The sequence below is a fragment of the Mesocricetus auratus genome, unplaced genomic scaffold (assembly GCF_017639785.1).
Source record: "Mesocricetus auratus isolate SY011 unplaced genomic scaffold, BCM_Maur_2.0 Super-Scaffold_100006, whole genome shotgun sequence".
NCBI lineage: Eukaryota > Metazoa > Chordata > Mammalia > Rodentia > Cricetidae > Mesocricetus > Mesocricetus auratus.
Window position 1 is genome coordinate 55416151 of NW_024429190.1, and position 20068 is coordinate 55436218.

At 44.7% G+C, this 20068-nt stretch overlaps 2 protein-coding genes across 2 annotated transcripts in view; one reads left to right on the forward strand and one right to left on the reverse strand.

Annotated features, from left to right (window-relative positions):
* Positions 1 to 6188: 6188 nt before the first annotated feature.
* Noa1 (nitric oxide associated 1) lies at positions 6189 to 15781 on the reverse strand. Its single transcript, XM_005080801.4, has 7 exons — positions 14312 to 15781; positions 12933 to 13097; positions 11872 to 12074; positions 9817 to 9948; positions 9090 to 9206; positions 7536 to 7653; positions 6189 to 6745 (listed from the first exon to the last, which is right to left on the reverse strand). The coding sequence occupies exons 1-7, from the start codon at positions 15450 to 15452 to the stop codon at positions 6546 to 6548; spliced, it is 2076 nt and encodes a 691-aa protein (XP_005080858.1). The 5' UTR covers positions 15453 to 15781; the 3' UTR covers positions 6189 to 6545.
* Positions 15782 to 15913: 132 nt separating this feature from the next.
* Polr2b (RNA polymerase II subunit B) overlaps positions 15914 to 20068 on the forward strand; it is a 39725-nt gene continuing 35570 nt past the window's right edge. Inside the window, exon 1 of the mRNA XM_005080753.4 lies at positions 15914 to 16060. Coding sequence (XP_005080810.1) covers positions 16042 to 16060 — 19 coding nt within the window. The 5' untranslated portion in view covers positions 15914 to 16041. The remainder of the gene's footprint in view (positions 16061 to 20068) is intronic.

The window sequence follows — 20068 nt, forward strand, 5'->3', positions numbered from 1 at the left end:
ACATTGTTCCAAAACAACCACCACCACCACCAAGCTCCAAATAAACTTGCTAGTCTGCCACCACCACCTGGCCCACCCATGCTTCTTTACAAATGGAAGTAAAGATTTACACAGGCTTATAAGTAGTCTGAATATGTGTAAAGTACTTAAAAATGCATGACTCATTGTGCCATTCTCCTAAGATTATGTATAAAGTGTAAGGAGAGCAGAGAGGGAACCAGAGAGATGACTCATTGGTTAAGAGCATTCACTGTTCTTCCAGAGGACCTGAGTTCAGTTTTCAGTACCTATATGGAAGCCTCCAACTAATTCCACTATACGGGATGAGTGCCCTCTTCTGGTGCAGACAAAACACTTCATGCTTGCTATTTTTTGTTTTACAAAGTGCAAAGAAGACATACATGGGCTATGATGACTGTAGTACCACCTATGAGCAGCAATCCCAGAAGAGGCCAGTGTAAATGATATTAATTAAACAAGTCTGCTGTGACTATTTCAGGGATGAAAACTACCCAATGAACCAATGTCCCCAATTCATCCCCCATTCACCTATTTCCCGGATACTCCTGCACAAAGACTTGCTGAAAGTGTAGGCAGGAACTCAGCGGTCTTGTACTTTCAAATACTGTGACGTGATATATTCTCTATTATATCCAGCTGTGCTCTCATGGTCTCAGCATCTGGCCAGAGACACTGACAGTGCAGTTCTGATTAAGCATCATACCTTTATTCTGAGACAGGCTAGTTTTGAACTTGTAATCCTCCTGCCTTTGTCTCTCAAGTGATGGGATAACAAGACAAAAGCCCCTATCATGCTTGGCTTTAGCAGTGTACCTATTGTTGCATCTGTCAATGTGACTATAAAGGTCAAATACATGAGTTCTAAGTGATTTAGGAAAAGGAAGCCTTTGAAGTGGATTCAAAGGGGGGGTGTTCTGAAGATTACCTGGATATATTTAGGAGTAGTAAGTGGTCTTTGTTATGAGGGGAAAGGTGAGGGGCATACATACCCATAGGCTGTTCACATAACTATGTCCCTCTCACTCAGGATGTTAGTGGGGCTGAACACGAGAGACGGTAGCTGTGCCGTCTGTTCTGTTCGCAGCAGTCTGCAGCGAGTTTCTGATGTTTAAGAAACAGTACTGCTGGGAGGACAGCAGCCAAGAGAAAGTGGAAATGGTTCTTGCTGTGACACGGGAGCCAACTGGGAGAGGCACCACGGGCACTGATCAGGAGAGCTCGCTTCTGCTTGAGCACCGGGTTCCTGCTCAGTGAGGAGAGCAACTTGGCTGGAGCTCAACATCTGCAGGAAGCCAGCCTCCATTTCCAGTTTCTGAGTAGTGTCTGATCAGGAAGTAGGCACACAGGATCACTCTGCTTCTCTCTGGTTGCCACAGGATGTGAGGATGGCAAAGAACACGAACAAATGTCAGACTGTGGGAGACTACACATTAAAATCCTGGCACTCAGGGTGAATTAAAAAGCACAAAGTGAGCCAGGTGGTGGTGGTGCACACCTTTGATCCTGGCACTCAGGAGACACAGGCAGGTAGGTCTATCTCTGAGTTCAATGCCAGCCTGGTCCAGAGAGCGAGTTCCAGGACAGCAAAGCTACACAGAGAAATCCTGTCTCGAAAAACAACAATAAAATGCCGTCTTGAAAAACAAACACCCCCCCCCCCAAGTGCATTCCTACCACAGGCCCCTGTACTTTTCTTCTTTACTAAACATCACTACCAAGGCAACTTCTAGAAGGGTTTATCTGGGCTTGTATTCCAGAGAGATAACATTCTGTCACCATCAGAAGGGAAGAATGGTAGCAAGTACCAGGCATGGTGGCAGAACACCTGGTGCTGGGGCTCACATCTCAAAGAACAAGGAAGAAGCAGGGCAGACTTGAGATGGTGCTGCCTTTAAATTCTCAAAACCTGCCCTCTGAGACACACTTCCTCCAGCAAGGTCACTCCAAAGCCTCTCCAAATAGCCACCGACTGGGAACCAAGTGTTCAAGGGTCAGGGACTAGAAGGGGCATCTTATTCAAATCACCACAGCTCACAAATAGGTCTGACCATCAAAATCGTTTGAAGCTGAGCCCCAATTAATTTCCCTTTAAGTTGATATTCTGGTACTTTTAGTTTTTCTCATATGTATGGGTGTTTTGTTTGCATGTATGTTGTGCACCATGCGCATGCCTGGTACCTGCATAGGCCAGAAGAGGGTGTCTGATCCTCAGAAACTGGAGTTGCACATAGCTGGTTAGATGCCAAGTGGGTGCTCAGATTCAAACCTGGGGCTTTGGAAGAGCAGTCAATTTATTTATTTATTTTTGAGACTGGGTATAACAGCTCTGGCTGTTTTGGAACTTGCTTTGTAGACCAGACTGGCCTTGAATTCACAGAGATGTTTGCCTCTACTTCCTGAGTGCTGATATTTAAAGGTGTGCACCACCATGCTGGGCTGGTTCTTAACAGCTGAACCATGTCTCCTGCTATTTCCCATGTATGTTGTAACAATGATAGAAAGCTAGCTGTGTGTCTGACTTTTAAAATTAGCAGTGGCTTAGTATACATAGTATCCTAAGTAATGAGTTCCATCTTGTTTCTTTTTGAGTCAGTCTTGAATTCTGCTTCTGTCTACTAGCTGCAGGCATTAGGCAAGTGTATATCACCTCACCTACTTAATTTGTCTGTTTAGTATTCAGCTTTTCCTTCTGTTCTTCTAACATAATTAAATTGCTGGTACAACCCTTGTAATCCCAGTACTAGAGAAGGAGAGGGGAGTAGTAGCCAGGCCAGCCAGGGCTACACGAGACCCTAACTGTAAATAAAAGCCTAAATTATATTTTCAGTTTCCCTGTTTAAAAATGGTAAAATGAGGCCAGGCATAGTGGTGCGCACCTTTAATCCCAGCACTTGGGAGGCACAGGCAGACAGATCTCTGTGAATTCAAGGCCAACCTGGTCTACAAGTCGAGTTCTATGACAGTCATGGCTATACAGAGAAACAAAACGAACTTTTTTTTTTTTTGAGATAAGGTCTCACTGGGTAGTCTTGACTGCCCTCTAGAGGTGCAATATTGGGGGGGGGATAGATTCTGGGGGTGATGAACAGGCAAGGTTTTTTCAGACAAGGGATGACAGACATACTGAAATCTGCTGTACATCTGAAGAATTGCCTTCACCAAATTCCAGTAGAACTCACTTTGAAATACTGAGAAAAGAGGTGTGGTGAGCACCTGTAATGCCAGGTCAGGAGGCTGAGGCAGGAGTGTAGTTGGAGTTTCTGTCCCTCCTGGTCCCGCAGCTGCTTAGTCCCAAATAAATACAGAGACTTATACTAATTATAAACTGTTTGGCCAATGGTTCAGGCTTCTTATTGGCTAGCTCTCTCTTAATTATTAACCCATTTCTATTAATTTATGTATTTCCACATGGTCTTGGCTTACCGGAAAATGCCCAGCATCCTATCTTTCTGGTAGCTCCACGCCCGTCTCCCTGGCAGCTTCTGCCTGCATCCTCTCCCCAGAATTCTCCTCATCTGGTAGTCCTACCTATACTTCCTGCTTGGCTAATGGCCAATCAACCAATAAGAGAAATATATTAACAGCATCACAGGAGGATCTCAGTTTTGAAGTTAGCCTGGGTTACATGTGACCTTGTTCCAAAACCACCACCACCACTGCCACAAAACCCCAAATAAACTTACTACTTTGCCTCAGCCTTCCTCGTGCTGGGATAACAGATGCATAGCCCATGCTGGCTGAGAGTGTGGAATGCATTGGAGCTCCTACTTTTGCGTGAAAATATGGATCTTAGTTCATTTGGCCTCACTTATCCATGGCCTTGTATCTCAGCATTAGGATCTGGCCACATGCCCACTTGATGCCATATTCTTATTGTTCATAGCTGAGGCAAGTCTTCATGGGATAACAAAAGCTTCACTGACACGAGATGCAGCTGTGTAAGGCAAAGTTAAAGTTATTTTGCTTATCATACTTGCAAAACAGACCTCTCATGTTAGAAAGAGCCTGGATCCTTTTATTTAAGTTTTTAGGCACATTTGTTTTTAATTTTTAGGTAGTGTCTGATGTATTTCAGGCTGACTTCAACTGTATATAGCCCAGGATGACCTTGGATTTGAATTTCTGATTCTGATTTTGCCATGGGTGATGGCATTACAGGTATGTGGCTCCATGCCTGCTTTACATATTGCTGGGGATGAAACCCAAGACATACATTCTAGGCAATTATTCTACCAACTGAGCTACATTCTTTTTTTTTGTTTGTTTTTTTTGTTTTTCGAGACAGGGTTTCTCTGTGGCTTTGGAGGCTGTCCTGGAACTAGCTCTTGTAGACCAGGCTGGTCTCGAACTCACAAAGATCCGCCTGTCTCTGCCTCCCAAGTGCTGGGATTAAAGGCGTGCACCACCAATGCCCGGCTCTGAGCTACATTCTTAGCCATTCATTTGTGAGACAGGGTCTTATTCTGTAGACTTGAACTCACGGAGGTTTGACTGCATTAGCCTCCTGAGTATTGAGATCACATGCATGGGCATTCATGGTTTACTCTGGTAATTTTAAGTAGTTTAAGGGACATTTTTAGCTAAAAACCCTAACCATTCCTATTTCCTCCTCAGCTCCCTTGTGGGTGTGACTGCTGGACAGTAGCTAGTGTGTGGAACATCCTCTTCTCCCTTTTGAATAGGGAAGTTGTCTGCTTTCCACATTTTGTTCCATTTCATGCTTGTTAGGAAAGGATGACAACTTCAGTTGCCATCAAAACCTGAAGTGTCCATTTTTTCCCCCTTAATTTTTGTATGTATGGGTATTTTTGTCTGTACAGCAGAGGCCACTGGATCTTGTAGGGGGCAAAGGAATTCCTGAGTGATGTTCATTGTTTGGTACTGTCACAGCCATGTCAAGGATCCATGGGAGTGACAGAGCCTTTCATTGGAGGCTCGCAGAGATGGCAGTCTTCCTTTGGTCTGAGTGTGAATGTTGGCTGTGTGCAAGGACATTAGCCCCTGCAGCTTCCTCCTCCAGAGACCTCCTATGGAGACTAACCCCTCCTCCGATTGCTGTATATAATAAAACCCCTTGAAAGTCAGATTGTGTTGTTGGTACTGCTCCATCACAGCCAACACAGCCCACCTGGTAACAGCTCTTCTGTACATCAGTCTGTCCATTCTTTCTTCATGCCCAGTTTCTTAGACCAAACTGTAGGACCAGGCGGGTCCCCTGGAAGTGGGGTTACAGATAGTTGTGAGCTGCCTTGTGGGTGCAGAGAATTGAACCTGGGTCTTCTGTAAGAGCAGTGAGTACTCTTAATAGCCGAGTCATTTTTCCAGTCCCTCATTTGGAACCTTATACTTTTTTTTTTTTTTTTTTAATGTGCATGGTGTCTTGCCATGGGTATCAGGTCCCCTGGAACTGGAGTTACAGCTGTGAGCTACGATGTGGGTGATGTGGGTGCTGGGAATTAAACCCGGGTCCTCTGGCAGACACATTTTTTTTAAAGACTGGGTTTCTCTGTGTGGCCTTAGCTGTTCTGGCACTCGCTCTGTAGACCAGGCTGGTCTTGAACTCACAGAGATCCACCTGCCTCTGCCTCCTGAGTGCTGGGATTAAAGGTGTGCAGCAGCAGCACCACCACCACCACCAGGCTCATTTTGAACTTGTATTCCCCAGTTTATGGTGCTACTGTGGGAGGCTGTGGAACTTGAGAAAGCCTAGCTGGCCGAAGTGGGTTACTATGAACTTTGAAGGTTACAGCCAAGCTCCTGGTTCTGGTACTGTACTTCCTGGTCCGCCAGATGTGAATGGCTGTCCTCTGCCATCATGTCCTGTTAGTTCCAACTCTGGATTGAAATTTCTGGGGCCAGGAGCTAAAGCAATCTTTCCCTCTTTAGGTAGCTTTTGTTGGCTGTCTGGAAAACAGTGATGATGATCCTTGGGTGACAATTACATGGAAGAAGTCACTGTATTCTGGAGGGTTAGATTGTTTTGCTCATGTCAACTACTAGGTTGCTTTGTCAACTATCCTTTCCAAATAAAATGAAATGAAACCCGGTCGTCATGAAAATTTGAAGTAGGCCTCCTCTTATGTATACTTGGGCCACAGATATGTATATACTCAAGAAAAAAAATTTTTTTATAAACAATATACTATTAATAAGCATAGCCTCATAAATAGTTTAAACAGTTGACTTTTAAGATCTCTAAAAACGATAGGCTTACTATTTTTATATTTAATACAATTTCAACACATTTCAATATTCTTACTATCCAGTATGAATCCTGTCTGCCTCACTTATCTTTATTTATTAGGTTTTTCGAGACAGGGTTTCTCTGTATAGCAGTCCTAGCTGCCCTGGAACTCGCTTTGTAGATCAGTCTGGTTTTAAGATCCTCCTGCCTCTGCTTCCCATGTGCTGGGATTAAAGGTGTGCGCCACCATCACATGGCTCTTTATTATTTTCTTATTTAATACAAATTTCAACATATTTCAATATTGTTACTCTCCAGTGTGAATTCAGGTCTGCCTCACTTATTTAGTTTTCTTCACCAGATTGTATATCACTGATGAAGGCTTCTTGGTTTTATAGGCCACGCTTTTCTTGATGCGTTGTCCTTTGATATTAACGATATATGGCAAGACAGGGGGCTGGACGGTTAGAACAGTTCCTTCAGGCGTGTAACCTCGGAGATGCAGTGTGCCATTAGAGTAAGGTGTTACTGCAACCCAACCTATAAGACATTCAAGAGGACATAAAATGCTGCTATCAATCATCTCAGTGAAGAAATCAAATCAAAGCATACAAGAAATCAAATCAAACCCTGTCTCTGTCTCCCAAGTGCTGGAATTAAAGGTGTGTGCCACCACCACATGGTTTAATTTTTTTCTCCTGTATAGTCCCTGGGTGTTCTGGAACTCACTCTAGACCAGGCTGGTCTCAATCCACCGGCATCTGCCTCCTTAGTGCTAGGATTAAAGGCTTGCATCACCACACCCAGCTGCAGCAAGTGCTCTTAACCACAGAGCTGTTAGGCTTGTTAGGCTCTCTTATCACTTACTCTGTAGCACAGGCTGGTCTTGCACCTGGAGCAACCCTTCTGCCTCAGCTGAGCGATGGGATTATAGATGTGAGCTATTATAGTTAGTCCCTCTGCTCCAACCTCTTACATGCTGGGTTCACGATATGCCACCACACCCAGCCTTGCCTTGTATTTTTATACCTGATATTGGGTCAAAGGCAGTTCTGCTGACCAGAGTCTCACACAGAACAGACAAGCTTTGATTGCCAGCTTCTACCCTGCAAATGTTGGGATATAGGCATGTGCCACCATATATGGTCTATGCTCTGCCTGTTAAGAGTACATTACCAGCCAGCCAGGTGGAGGTAGTGAACACCTTTAATCCCAGCACTTGGGAGGCATAGGCAAACAGCTCTCGAGTTCCAGGACAACCAGGGCTACCCAGAGAAACCCTGTCTGGAACAAGTCAAAAAGAAAAGCAAACAACAAAAGAATACATTACCGGCAGACGAGAACTTGATATCAGCTACAGCTTCAGACTCTCCACCTCCTTTTAATGTAATGTCTTCAGCCACAAGAGGAGGAAACTCGGCCATTCGTTCTTTTCCACCCATTGGAACCTTCCAATAAAGTAAAAGACATGTTTGTAAATTCAACTTAAATTTCCTGTTAACTGGGGTTGGGCATGGTGGCTCACACTCTTATCCCAGCACTCAGGAGGCAGAGGGAGGTGGATCTCTCTGAGTTCAAGGCCAGCCTCATCTACACAGTTGAGTACTAGGTCAGTCAGGGCTATATAATGAAATTGTCTCAAAACAAACAAAAACTAAAGAAACCCTCAAGCCCATTAATTGTAGCTGGACATGGTGATCAAAGATGGAATCCTACATTTGGGAGGCTAGGGAAGGAGATTATCAAGAGTTTGAAGCCAGCCTGGGCTACAGAATGAGACTTTTTATTTTTTTTTCTTTTTGTTGGAAATAGGATCCAATGTTGTTTTCAAACTTGCTGGTCAGTCAAGGGTGGCCTAAAACTCCTAATCCTACTGCCTTTGCCTTCCAACACTAGATTATAACATCATGCCCACTTGGTTGGTTATCTCAAAAAACACCTTATATGGCATTAATAAGTATGTGATGGATAAAAATGCACAGGAAAAAAATTCTCTAAACATTCAGTTGCTGAACATGGGAGCTCTATAAAGAGATGAAGGTTATGGTTTCCAAGGGCCTATCTTCAGGTGAGCTGGAAACAGACTTCAGACAACTGGGCTTGGTAAACTTCAGTGGGATGATAAGGGCTAAGCAGGGCTATAGCACTGGGACAGGAGGAGCCAAGAGTAAAGAAAAGGAATATTCAGGACATTTTAATTTCTAGATGAAGATGAGAACAATCAAAACATTTACAGTCTAAAGGAGGAGGTAGAAGGAGAGGAAAAGAGGGAAAACCTGTAAGAACAAGTGTCTGGATTAGGAATGAAGTAGGAAAACTTTTCTGCTCAGTCCAGTGCTTGTCAATCACTACTGATATTTTAGTTTTTCTTCATTGTTGGAAGATGGTTTAGCGTCATTTGGGACCTATACACACTAGATGCCATCAGTACTTCTCAACTGTGACAAAGCCTGTAACTTTTCTCTTTTGGAATTCAATATGTGGATCAGGCTGGTCTCAAACTCATGGAGATCCACCTGCCTCCCATATGCTGGGATTAAAGGTCTGTGCTTTGACTCCCATCTCCTGTGACTTTTTCCCACCCTGTCTTCCTACCAATACAACTTTCTGTAGTAATGTGACTATCGGGCACTTGAAAAGTGGCTGGTGTGATCAAATGTAGTTATATGTGGCTAGTGGCTACCACATTGAACAGTGCACCATAGAGGAAAATACACTGCTGTGGCTTTTCTTGGCTCAGACCAACCCAACACACCTTTTCATGTAGAGTCCATTTTTGCTTTTTAACTAGATGCCTGGAGAATGAGGTGAGATAAGGGCTAGCTGATACAGCTGATGGTTTTATCCAACACAGGCTATGCCGTCATCAAGTTGCATTGCTTACCAGCAGTAACTCGTGGCCTGCGTGCTTCTCATATAGAGCATCTGCCTTGTCCAAGGAAGTGATATGAACAGGAAGGAAGTTGGAAGCCACAACTGTAAACCAAGCTGATTGATCTCCCTTAGGAAAGAAAGGAAGCAGTTACTTAACAGAACAAACAACTTGGGATCCCACACATTATGATGTACAACTTAAAAAAATAGAGATAAAAGCTGGGTATATGGTGCACATCTCTAATCCCAGCATGGGAGGTAGAGCCAGGAAGATTAGGAGTTCAAAGACAACCTCAGCTACAACATTGGGTTTAGGATCAACCTGGGGTTCAAGAGACCTTGCCTCAAAACATCATCATCATTACCAACAACAAAAAGAGGACAAAAGGGAACCATATCAAGCCCTCTTTCAACTGTAAGAAAATTATACTAATGTCATAAGAGAGGGTATAACACAGAAATAATATATTTTAACAATTCCTGTAAACCTGAGAGTAGCAAGCACTCTTAACTGATGAGCCGTCTTCCCTGGCACCAGTTTTACAGATTTTTAACACAGTATTCTCTTTTTGTCTACTTCTTCCTCCCAAGTTTTTCCTATAAAAACTTGTATATGTACAAAACAAAACAAGCAACACACAGGGCTTAGTTATGTCAATGTTTTGTCAATCTCCTCATGTGTTCCTGAAGTGCATCCTAATACTTGGTCACTTTTCAACAGCATAGATTTTCCTTACCTCTAAAAAATCTATTCGGGCTATAGCCCCCAAAAACAGAACCATTCTTGGTTTGAGAACAAATGTTCTTGGTACAATAGAATGTGTTGGCAAAACAATATCCACCTCTTTTTCTGTTAGAAGATTTAAAATCTGTAAAGCAAAAGACAAGACTTATTTAGAAGACTACTTTCATTCAATATATTTTGTGATTTATTCACAAAATTAAGTACCGAAAAAATGTTTAGATTTTATAATAAACCAAATTATGTTCATTAGTCACACATAAAAATTACATATTATCTCTAAATTAACTATTATTCTACTCATTTCACAGCTGTGTATTAAAAATTGGCAAAATAGCACAATAGGTGTACAAGACTTTCCTATGACAGCACTATAGCCCAAATGTCAAAATGGGTGTGCATCCCAAAATATTGTTGGGTCACTAAGAATAGAAATGTGTGCTCAAGGATTCAGGGAGCAGTAGCTTCCAGCCTTAAATAATGGATATTATAACCTCAGGTCCTAAGTATTTACCATGCAAACATCAAATGCAAAATGGTTCATACCTGCAATCTCAGGTCTGGCAGGACTGCCACAAGTTCTAGGCTAACCCAGACTATGTAGTATTTCCAAGACCCCCATCTCAAAAAACAGAAATGCTCTTCTTCTTCTATCCAAACCAAAAAACAAAGTGGTTCTTAAATTGAAGATCCTCTTTCTCCTGAACATTTGTCCCAATATCAGTGTTGTGCATCTTGGCTTGTTAGGACCAGAGGGTCTTTTGTTGTTTAAACATTTGTGTATGCCTGTACGTGGGTGCCTGCAGAGGCCAGAAGAGGGCATTAGATCCCTGGAAACTGGAGTTACTGGAGGTTGTGAGAACTGGGAATTGAACTTGGCTCCTCTGGAAGAGCAACAATGTCTAAAGCCCAACAACAAGCAGGCACTATTAACCATCAAGACACCTCTCCAACCACAGGACCAAAGTGATCAGAGAGATCGAAGAAAAACAGAAAAAGGAAGACAGGGATTACCAGATTCTGGTAAGATTTAAGGAAGACAAAATTCATTCAGAAAACGAATTCACAATAGCTAAGCTATGGAACCAACTTAGGTGTCTATCAACAGAGGAATGTATAAAGAAAATGGGTTTACATACAAAGAAAGCTTGAATAGCCATAATGGATGAAGTTATGTTTTTTGTAGGAAAATGGGTGCAACAGGAATGCATCATATTAAGCAAAGTGTGTGCACCACAATGCTTAGCTAAATATAGGCTAAACTTGATTAGACACCAGCTAAGTTACCTGTGAGACACTGTAATTTGAGTAAAAGGATGGATAATGGCAGGAAAGGTGGAATTAACCCTATTTCAAAAATATGGTCACTTGACTACTTATAATTTAAGGTATTTCAAGATGTGTCAAGGGAAATACATACAGCTTTGAAGAACAATGGGTACAAGTTACTGGGAGACTTTCAGTGCAACGCAAAGAGCAGACAAAAAATAGCTAGATACCCTGGGAGTGTACCTGACACTGCTCTGTAAGTTGTCACGACTCACTCCAGCTCAAACTATATGACATGATGAATGACATATTTTCAAGGGAATTCAAGCACAGACTAGGAAGCTGGATTGTAATATTTATCATTTCTAACCTTAAAGTATAGGAACCTATAACATGTCTCTCTAAGATAATAACCACACTGTTAATACTGTCTGTTGTTTGCCTACAGAGGTGTCAACTAAATGAATACAGAATTTGACAGTTCATCCTTGAACTACCTTTTTTTTTTTTTTTTGGTTTTTCAAAACAGGGTTTCTCTGTATTGTTTTAGAGGCTGTCCTGGAACTTGCTCTGCAGACCAGGCTGGCCTTGAACTCACAGAGATCCGCCTGCCTCTGCCTCCCAAGTGCTGGGATTAAAGGCGTATGCCCTTCAACTATTTTTATAAAGAAATAGAATCGAGTTTTAAAATGGAAGCCCACCTCTTTTCTTGTTTTCGGCCAGTTAAGACAGTACATCTACAATTAAAAGTAAATATTTCTAAAAGAGACCAAATACATACACAATTTTCTTTTGTAATCCCAGGTGTGTCATAAAACCAGTGGGCATCTTTCACATCCTCTGGGGTCAGTTCTACTTGTTTGGTACACTGGTGCACGGCCACAACAGGTTCATTTCCCATGTCAAAGGCCAATGAGTCGGCATCAAACTCAAAGGGAACTTCTGTCTGTTCTTTGGAGTACGAGAATGTTCTTCCAACTCTTCCTAGAACAAATTAAACCGAGGTTCTCAGACATCGCTCTGATGCTTTGATTCTGGGGCACATGAAACATTTTGAGATGGGTTCTCTGTACACAGTTCAGGATGGAGTTAAGCTTGTGATTTTTCCCTCCTCAGCTTCTATAGCCATAGACGACAGATCTCTCTGCCTCTCTTGTGCACGTGTATATATGCACATATCCATATATGTATTTACCTTGGTTGTTGTATTTTGGCAAAGATCTCATGTAGTTCAGTCTTGCCTCAAAATCACATGGAACTGAGGTTTTTGAAATCTCCCAAGTGTTGGGATTATGGGTATGTACTTGACACTCCCGAAGACTTCCCTACCTCAGGGACAGGGTCTGATTATGTAGCCCTGGCTGTCCTGGAACTCTCTATGAGCTGAGAATGGCCTTGAACTCAGAGATCCACTTGCCTCTGCCTCCCAAGTGCTGGGACTAAAGGTGTGCACCACTAGGCAAGGCCCCGAAGACACCTTTTATGATTGCTTTAAATAAGTCACTAAAATCACATGTACAAATATGAAACTGTGGCTATGACGATACTTTTGTCTTCTTTTTCTCCGGCATGGTCAGTTGTGTTGCAGGATACCTACCTTCAGTCAAGTCGTGCTAGAAATCTTAGTGAACTCAGAAGAGAGAGATAAAGGAGATGGACAACCTAGCTAAAGACCTTTACTGCCTCTGCTAGTTTGGGTTTCCAAGCAACAGTAACCTTTCCTACAAAAAGGGAAGGAAGTCTCTTCTGCAAAAAATCATACCTCCCATGGCTGCACTGCACAATACTCAACAACTGTATCATGGAACCCGTAAGACTTTTCCTAAGTTGGAAGATGCATACCTATCATGTAAGCACGTCTTTTCAGTTGACTGAGCTGGCTTTGTTCTTCCTCACTAAGATCTTTTTCCGCTTTGGTTGCCTCTTCTTTAAGCCTTTTATGTCTTCTGAACATTCTGTAAGGAGTCGGGTTGCAAATAGGAAACTTCAAGAGGTTTAATGTAGTACCTGAAATACCAAGAGTAAGTTTTTCAAAAAAGAGAGTGAGAGAAGAAAAGCAAACGTTTCTGATTTCATTAACCTTCATGACAACCACTGTGTAATTATTTCCACTGTACAAACGAGGAAAGAGTCCTAGTGCCTGGCTAACTCCGAATCTGGTTACAAATTCGGAAGGTCCGTTTTCCCCGCTTTTTCACTGTTTATCCTCTAGTCCATCTAGAGTGGTGTGGCCATAGGCAGTTTTAAGTACGAAAGGCCAAAGGGCAGTTAACAGACGTTAAACTTTGCTTTCAGGGGGACGCATTTCTGTCAAACTAACTCCTAAGACTGTAATTCTCCATGTACATGGCTTCTTTCTTCAGAGAGGCTCTTGAAAAGAATGCATCCTTAGGCTCTCCTGCCCAGTGTTGAGATGACAGACAGTAACACCATGCCAAACTACTTGTCTCTTTTACCTAAGATTGGTTTATTTAGCATGTATACAGTGTTCTGCTTGCATATATGTCTACACATGAGAAGGGAGCACCAGATCTCATTACGGGGATGGTTGTGAGCCACCATGTGGCTGCTGGGAATTGAACTCAGGACCTCTGGAAGAGCAGCCAAGGCTGTTAACCTCTGAGCCATCTCTCCAGTCCCATCTATTTGCTTCTTTAACTCAGAACATTGACATTTCTTCTCGAGAAATTTCCACACCATACCACATCATCTCTTTCACATGTCTAGTCTAACAGTCCAAGAATAAATAAATAGGTGAAGAAAAAGGGTCTTGGAGTAAAAAGAACACAGATGCTTTTTTTTTTCTTTTAAATAGACGAGGGCTCATGGATCTACCTCACAACAGCCTCCAGCTATGTGGCCAAGAATCGCTTTGGTGTCTGTCTGCCCGTCCCACCGGTCTCCACCTCCCAAGAGCTGGGGAAACAGGAGCTTGCCACCACACCTCGTTTATGCGGTACTGCAAACTAACTCAGGCTTCTGGCACGCTAGCCAAGCACTTTAGCAACCAAGCTTTATCCCCAGCCCCCCCCCCCCCGAAACATTCCTATTAGAAAATCAATCGTATCGAATTTCTAAGCACTAAACTGTCACAAGAGGTATGAGCAAAGTGGGGAGAAAACATTTAAAGGGAGAGCCCCGGGCAGCTCAAGGTGGACAATTAGGTAGATGTAGTACTAGGTGCCTGGGTCAAGCCTAATTTCTCAACAGCCGGACCTCACCTGGCCACGGGGAGATGGTAGCCCTGTCGATGGCTTCGGAGCCCTTGGCGGTGCAGTAGTCAGACTCCAGGAGTGTGTTAAAGAGAGTGGACTTGCCAGCGTTCGTGGTGCCCACCAGGTAGACGTCGCCGCGGTAGCGCCAGGAGCGTTGAAGCGCGGAGATCAGATCTTCAACTCCATAGCCGGTCTTGGCGCTGATCAACCGCACGTCCTTGATCACGGTGCTGGACCTGGTCGGCGGGTTCGGATTCTTTTTCTCGTCCTGGGGCTCATGCCCGGCGGGGTACTGCGGTCCTCGGTGGCCAGGGGCCACCACGAGGCCGGCGCGGATGCAGTCGTCCCACAGCCGCTTCCGCAGCCGCTGCAAGTAGCCGGGCGCGTCCTGGGGTAGCAGGTCCACTTTGTTCCCCAGCACGAAGACCTGCTTGGGGCCCACCAGCTTGGGCAGGTCGGGCAGCAAGGCGTCCGGCAGGTCGAGCAGGTCCACCATGTAGAGCACCAGGGCGGGTCCCGGCCGCCGCAGCGCGGCGCTCACTAGCTCCAGGTACTGCTCGCGACTCACCCGCAGGCGCAGGGCACGTCGGTGGTGCACCAGCAGCCAGCAGCGCTGGCACACGGTCCGCGCCTGTCCGCCGTCCGTCTGGGTCACACCGTGGAATTTCTCCTCCGTTAGGTAGCCGGGCAGGCTGGGGTGCTGGCAGTGCAGCTCGGCCCCGCAGCCCGAGCAGTAGATGCCGCTGGGTGGCACCGCGGCTTCTGGAAGGTCGGGGACCTGCAGAGTCCGGAGGCCAGCCCGCAGCTTCCGCTGAAGCCGCTCCTCCTGCCGCTGCAACATCTGGCGCTCCTCATCCTGCTGCCGCCGCTGCAACTCGCGCAACTCTCTCAGCTGGTCCTCAGGGTCCGGCTCCGCGACGTACTCCGGGAACAGAAAGCGCTCCTCGGTGTCGGGGCCTTCTTCGTAGTCCTCGGTCGCCGTGGAGCCAGGAGGCAGTCGGCGGCCCAGGGACGATGGGCTCTGGGAGAAAGCGGCTTCACACTTGCCCGCCGGGAGCCACCGGGCAGGGCCATGGCACGCAGCGGCAGGCGCCGGGCCCCGCAGGAACCCGCGCAGCAGCCGGCAAGCATGGCGCGCGGGCTGCATGCGGGCGGCCGGGGAGGTGGGCGGAGCCTCGGGCGCGCACCAGTGCGCGCGTCCGAGAAGCTCGTCTAGCAGGGCGAGGGAACTGTCCAACGGCGTGACCGATCCTAGAGTTCTCGCGATGAAAGCTCCGAGACCCCGATAATTCACCCAGCTGTGCCAAGGCGCCGACGAGAGCTGGGTGGGCAGGAGAGGGTCGTCGGTGCCCTGCCTACACCCAGAGCTTTTCTTTCACTAGTGCCCTGTACGCCAATCAAGTGTCATTTGTGCAACAACACACACACAAAAAAACACGCGGCAAGAAACTTTGGTTAACTGGATCCAACTTCCGGCCCAAGGAGCTGTCCTCAGCGGCAGCCAAGCAACCCACAATTCGCACTTGCGCAGTTCAAGTCCTCGCCCGGCGCTGCCTGCTGCTCGCGCAGGCGCAACTCTCACACGCCCCTCCCCACTCCGCCCCTCTAAGGCGCCGAGGATTCTGGGAACGCCGGAGACGGAAATTGCTGGTTCTTACTCTCCCGAGTTTGCCGCTGCAGTTTTCGTCTCTGGCTTTGTGAATTCTACTTAAGAGGTCCACAAACCTTTGGCCAAGATGTATGACGCCGACGAGGGTAGGTGACCACGTCAGACACGCCTCGCGGTAGCCTCTCAGGCGGTGCGGCGGGGGAACCCGCAAGGGACCCCATCCCAGCCGTGGGGCGCGCGCCCCGCAGCCGGGTTCTCGCGCGCTGGGCTTGCTGGCTGTGTAGGCTCGGGAAACCGAGGGTTCACGTCCCCGGGTCAGCTTGGCTGCTGCCTGCGTGGCCTCCCGTTAAACCTGCTATCGCCTTCCAGAAACGACGGTGTGCTAGTGCTTATTAACATTCGGGTGTTTTGACGTTGATTGGTTCCCTTTGCACCCAAGTCGACTGTTGAATAGCTAGGTATTTTTGTTCTTTTTTTTTTTTTTTCTTACGACACAGAGGACTGGACTCAGGGCCTGCAAGTACTCTACTCCTGGGCCGTATTTCTGGTCCCAGGTAGCTCCATTTTTCGACCACGTCCTTGTGTGCAAGATACTGTTATACCCTGGAAGTATTAAGTACAAACAAAGGGTTCTGGGTTGACATTCCTTCACACTGTCAATTTAAGTGAATGCCTTAAAAGATGGCCTTTAAGTGGTCTCTTACCATGAGATGACACAGTCCTTGCTTGGATGGTATGTATTCCATTTCACAAGGACGTTTCTTTTCACTTTTCATGGGCACACTTTTTTTTTTTTTTTTTTTTTTTTACGAGACAGGGTTTCTCTGTATTGTTTTGGAGGCTGTCGGTCCAGCCCGGCCTCGAACTCCCAGAGATCCGCCTGCCTTTGCCTCCGGAGTGCTGGGATTAAAGGCGTGCTCCACCAACACCCGGCAAAGCTTCAACTTTTAAAATTTCTTAAACGTCTCAGTTGTATTCATATCTCATGGGAATCTACTAGAGTCATTATATTCTTTTAAATTACTCTTACTTGAAGGAAATGTAGAAAATTATTTTGTTTGTATGTGTGAGGATGCACACATGGAGCATTCCCTGTAGATGCTGGGCTTTGAACTCAGGTCCTCAGCTATGTAGCAGTCGTCTTTACCCATTGAGCATTTCACCAGCCCTAAGAATGTTTCCAGTTTCCACCTCTGTGAGCCATTATATCTGATTTTGCTGATGCTCCTATGTTAAAACAGCTTTTTCTGGGTGGTCTGTGATTTCTTGCTTGATAAATTAGACAGATGCTTCAAGTCTTATTTAGATCAGTTGTTATTGCTCACAGAAAGCCAAATGTGGAGGATTATCTTTAAATTGGAGACCACAAACCAGCCAGCCAGACAAAACATCACCCACCCACCCAGCTCTCACCTGCTTCTGTGCTACTCAGAGTTGTTCACGACTTCCCCCGAAAACTGCTCATGCGTTCTGCTCATCACTTCACTTGCGTGCTGCCTTTCCTTTTACTTATTACTGTTCACATTCTCCCTGGGTGTCTAGTCCATTCTCCATGCTTGCGTTTACTGCATGACTTGAATACATTTTTGTTTCTTTTTTCTTTTTTCTTTTTTTGGTTTTTTGACACAGGGTTTCTCTGCCCTATCTGTCCTGGAACTCGATCTGTAGACCTGGCTGGCTTCGAACTCTCAGAGATCTGCCTACCTCTGCCTCCCAAGTGCTGGGATTAAAGGCGTGTGCCACCACTGCCCAGGCAAATTTTTATTTAGACATCGTCTTGACTATGTGCCATACATAGGCTGGCATTGAACTACTGGCAATTCTCTTACCTCAGTCTCCCATGTGCTGGGATTATAGGCCTGAGCTAGCATGCCCTGCTGTATTTCCAATTTAGTTGTCCTGCATATCTATCTCCTACTAGATAACTGGGTTATCTCTTAGGCTCCCTAAACTCTTCTGTTCACTCAACTCACTTTATATCCATTTTTCTTTTACTTACACACACACACAGGAAATTATCTGATACTATTGAGAGTGTGTCTCAAAAAATGTGTTGCACCTGCTTGCCTATATGTGTGTGTCTCTGTCTCGTCTCAGCCTTCCTCGTGCTGTCGTTACAGGTGTGTGCCTGGCTTTTTACATGGGTCCTGGAGCTCTGAACTCAGTCTTCATGCGTGCACAGTAAAGCACTTTGTCATTTGAGCTATCTCCCCAGTGCCCTACATTGCCTTTCCTTTTCCTGATTCTATTATACTATGCTATCTTCATTATGATGTCTTTTGGACAGGAACCATCTTTCTTCACTCCTCCCGTACACACTGACTCATTTTTGCCTGGGTTTACTTCTGTTTTCAGTTTTTGGGAAGATTTATCCTCTTGGGGACCTGGTCAGGAATGGCCATATTACTCTGTGTTTGTTAATTTCAACTTCTTTGTATCTCCCCAATAGGTGATAATCTCTGTAATAGTGCAACCACCTTTACCTTGGGAAGGATGAAGACTTCTAGTGCCTGGGCCATAGTCAATACTCATAGTCAATAAATGTTCGATGAATGAATGAATGCTCTTCTTGAATTCATTTTCCTGTTTGCCTTTACATGATATTTTTTTCTTTCTTTCTTGTGACAGCTTTTTACTATGTACTCTTAGTTGGCCTGTAGCATGCTATGAAGGCTGGGCTGGTATCCAGCTCCCAGACATCTATCTGTCTGCTTCAGTCTCTCAAGTGCTGAAACTAAAGGCGTATGCTACCACACACAGCTTTACATGACTCTTAAACAGAGATGTCCCTTAATATCTTATCTTGACTTTGATCTTCTTTCTCTGCATATACTTTCCTTATATCTTATTTTTTACTAATTTGCTGATGACTCCAACTTTCCATGTAGTACTAAACTTTTCCCCATGGTATCTGGGATTCATTGCAGGGCCTTGTCCAAGCTGTGCAACACTAGTCCATGCTGTGCAACACTAGCACTGGGCTACATCTCCAGTCCAGTATGGAAGTTTTTTTGAATATCATGTTCCTTTTAAAAGTACCTAAAGAGTTAAATATAAATATGTAGGGCCACCCTTATCATTTCCCCCTTTTTTCCTTCTTTGAATTTACTTCTACATGCAGTGATATTAAATACTTATTTACAAAACTAGAAACCACTACTGATTTACATACCATTGTCTTTTCCATGTCATTCTAAAACATTCCAGAAGCATATATTGAAACTACTTTGAATGTACATCAGATTTCTGAATAGAAAGCTCTTAAGTTTTATAGGCTAATTGTATAGTTCAGACTAAAAAAAATAAGAGTACAATGAACATTCTATCATAGGAGATGGGGCTAAATTTTTAAGGATACATTTTTAAAAATTAGTGTTGCTGTACAATACTAATTACTAATCCTTACATATAGGGAGAGGTCTAAAATTTCGTTACCTAGAAAAGTTTTCATGGTGGTTGGAGAGATGGTTTAGCGGTTAAGAGTGCTTGCTACTTGAGTCTAGAGGACCCAGATTGGGTTTTCAGCACACATATTAGGCAACTGACAGTTCCTTGTAACTCCAGCCCAAGGGTATCTGATGCTCATTTTGGCCTCCATAGACACCTGCACGCATATGCATGCACACACCCATAATTAAAAACAAATGTTTATGGAGGGCTGGGATATAGTTTAGTAGTAGAGCACTTGCCTAGCATATGTGAGACCTAGATTTAATTCCCAGCACCTCATAAAACAAACAAACACACAAAGGTTATGAGATTTGTTGGGAGAGTATTAGGAGTTTTTAGCAACAGTTCAGGGCTTCAGAGCAAACAGGTCAGAACTACATTGCATTTTCTGACTACATCATAAAACCATATGATCTCATTCTAACAGCATTCCTTATTTACTGGAGAGTTGAAAATTACCTAAATTCAAGGAGAGGATGTATAGAGCCTTGTATTATTGTTTCTTTTTGAAACAGGATCTCATGATATAGCTCAGGTTAGCCTGGAATTTATGGTGATTTGCTTCCTGAGTGCCGGAATTACAGCTGTGCACCAGCATGCCTCACTGATTCCTTACCTTAGTGGTACGAGTGTCTCGATCACATAGAAGAGCACGAGGGATGGGAAATATAGTCTGTACAGGCAGGACTTGGGAGGCAGAGGCA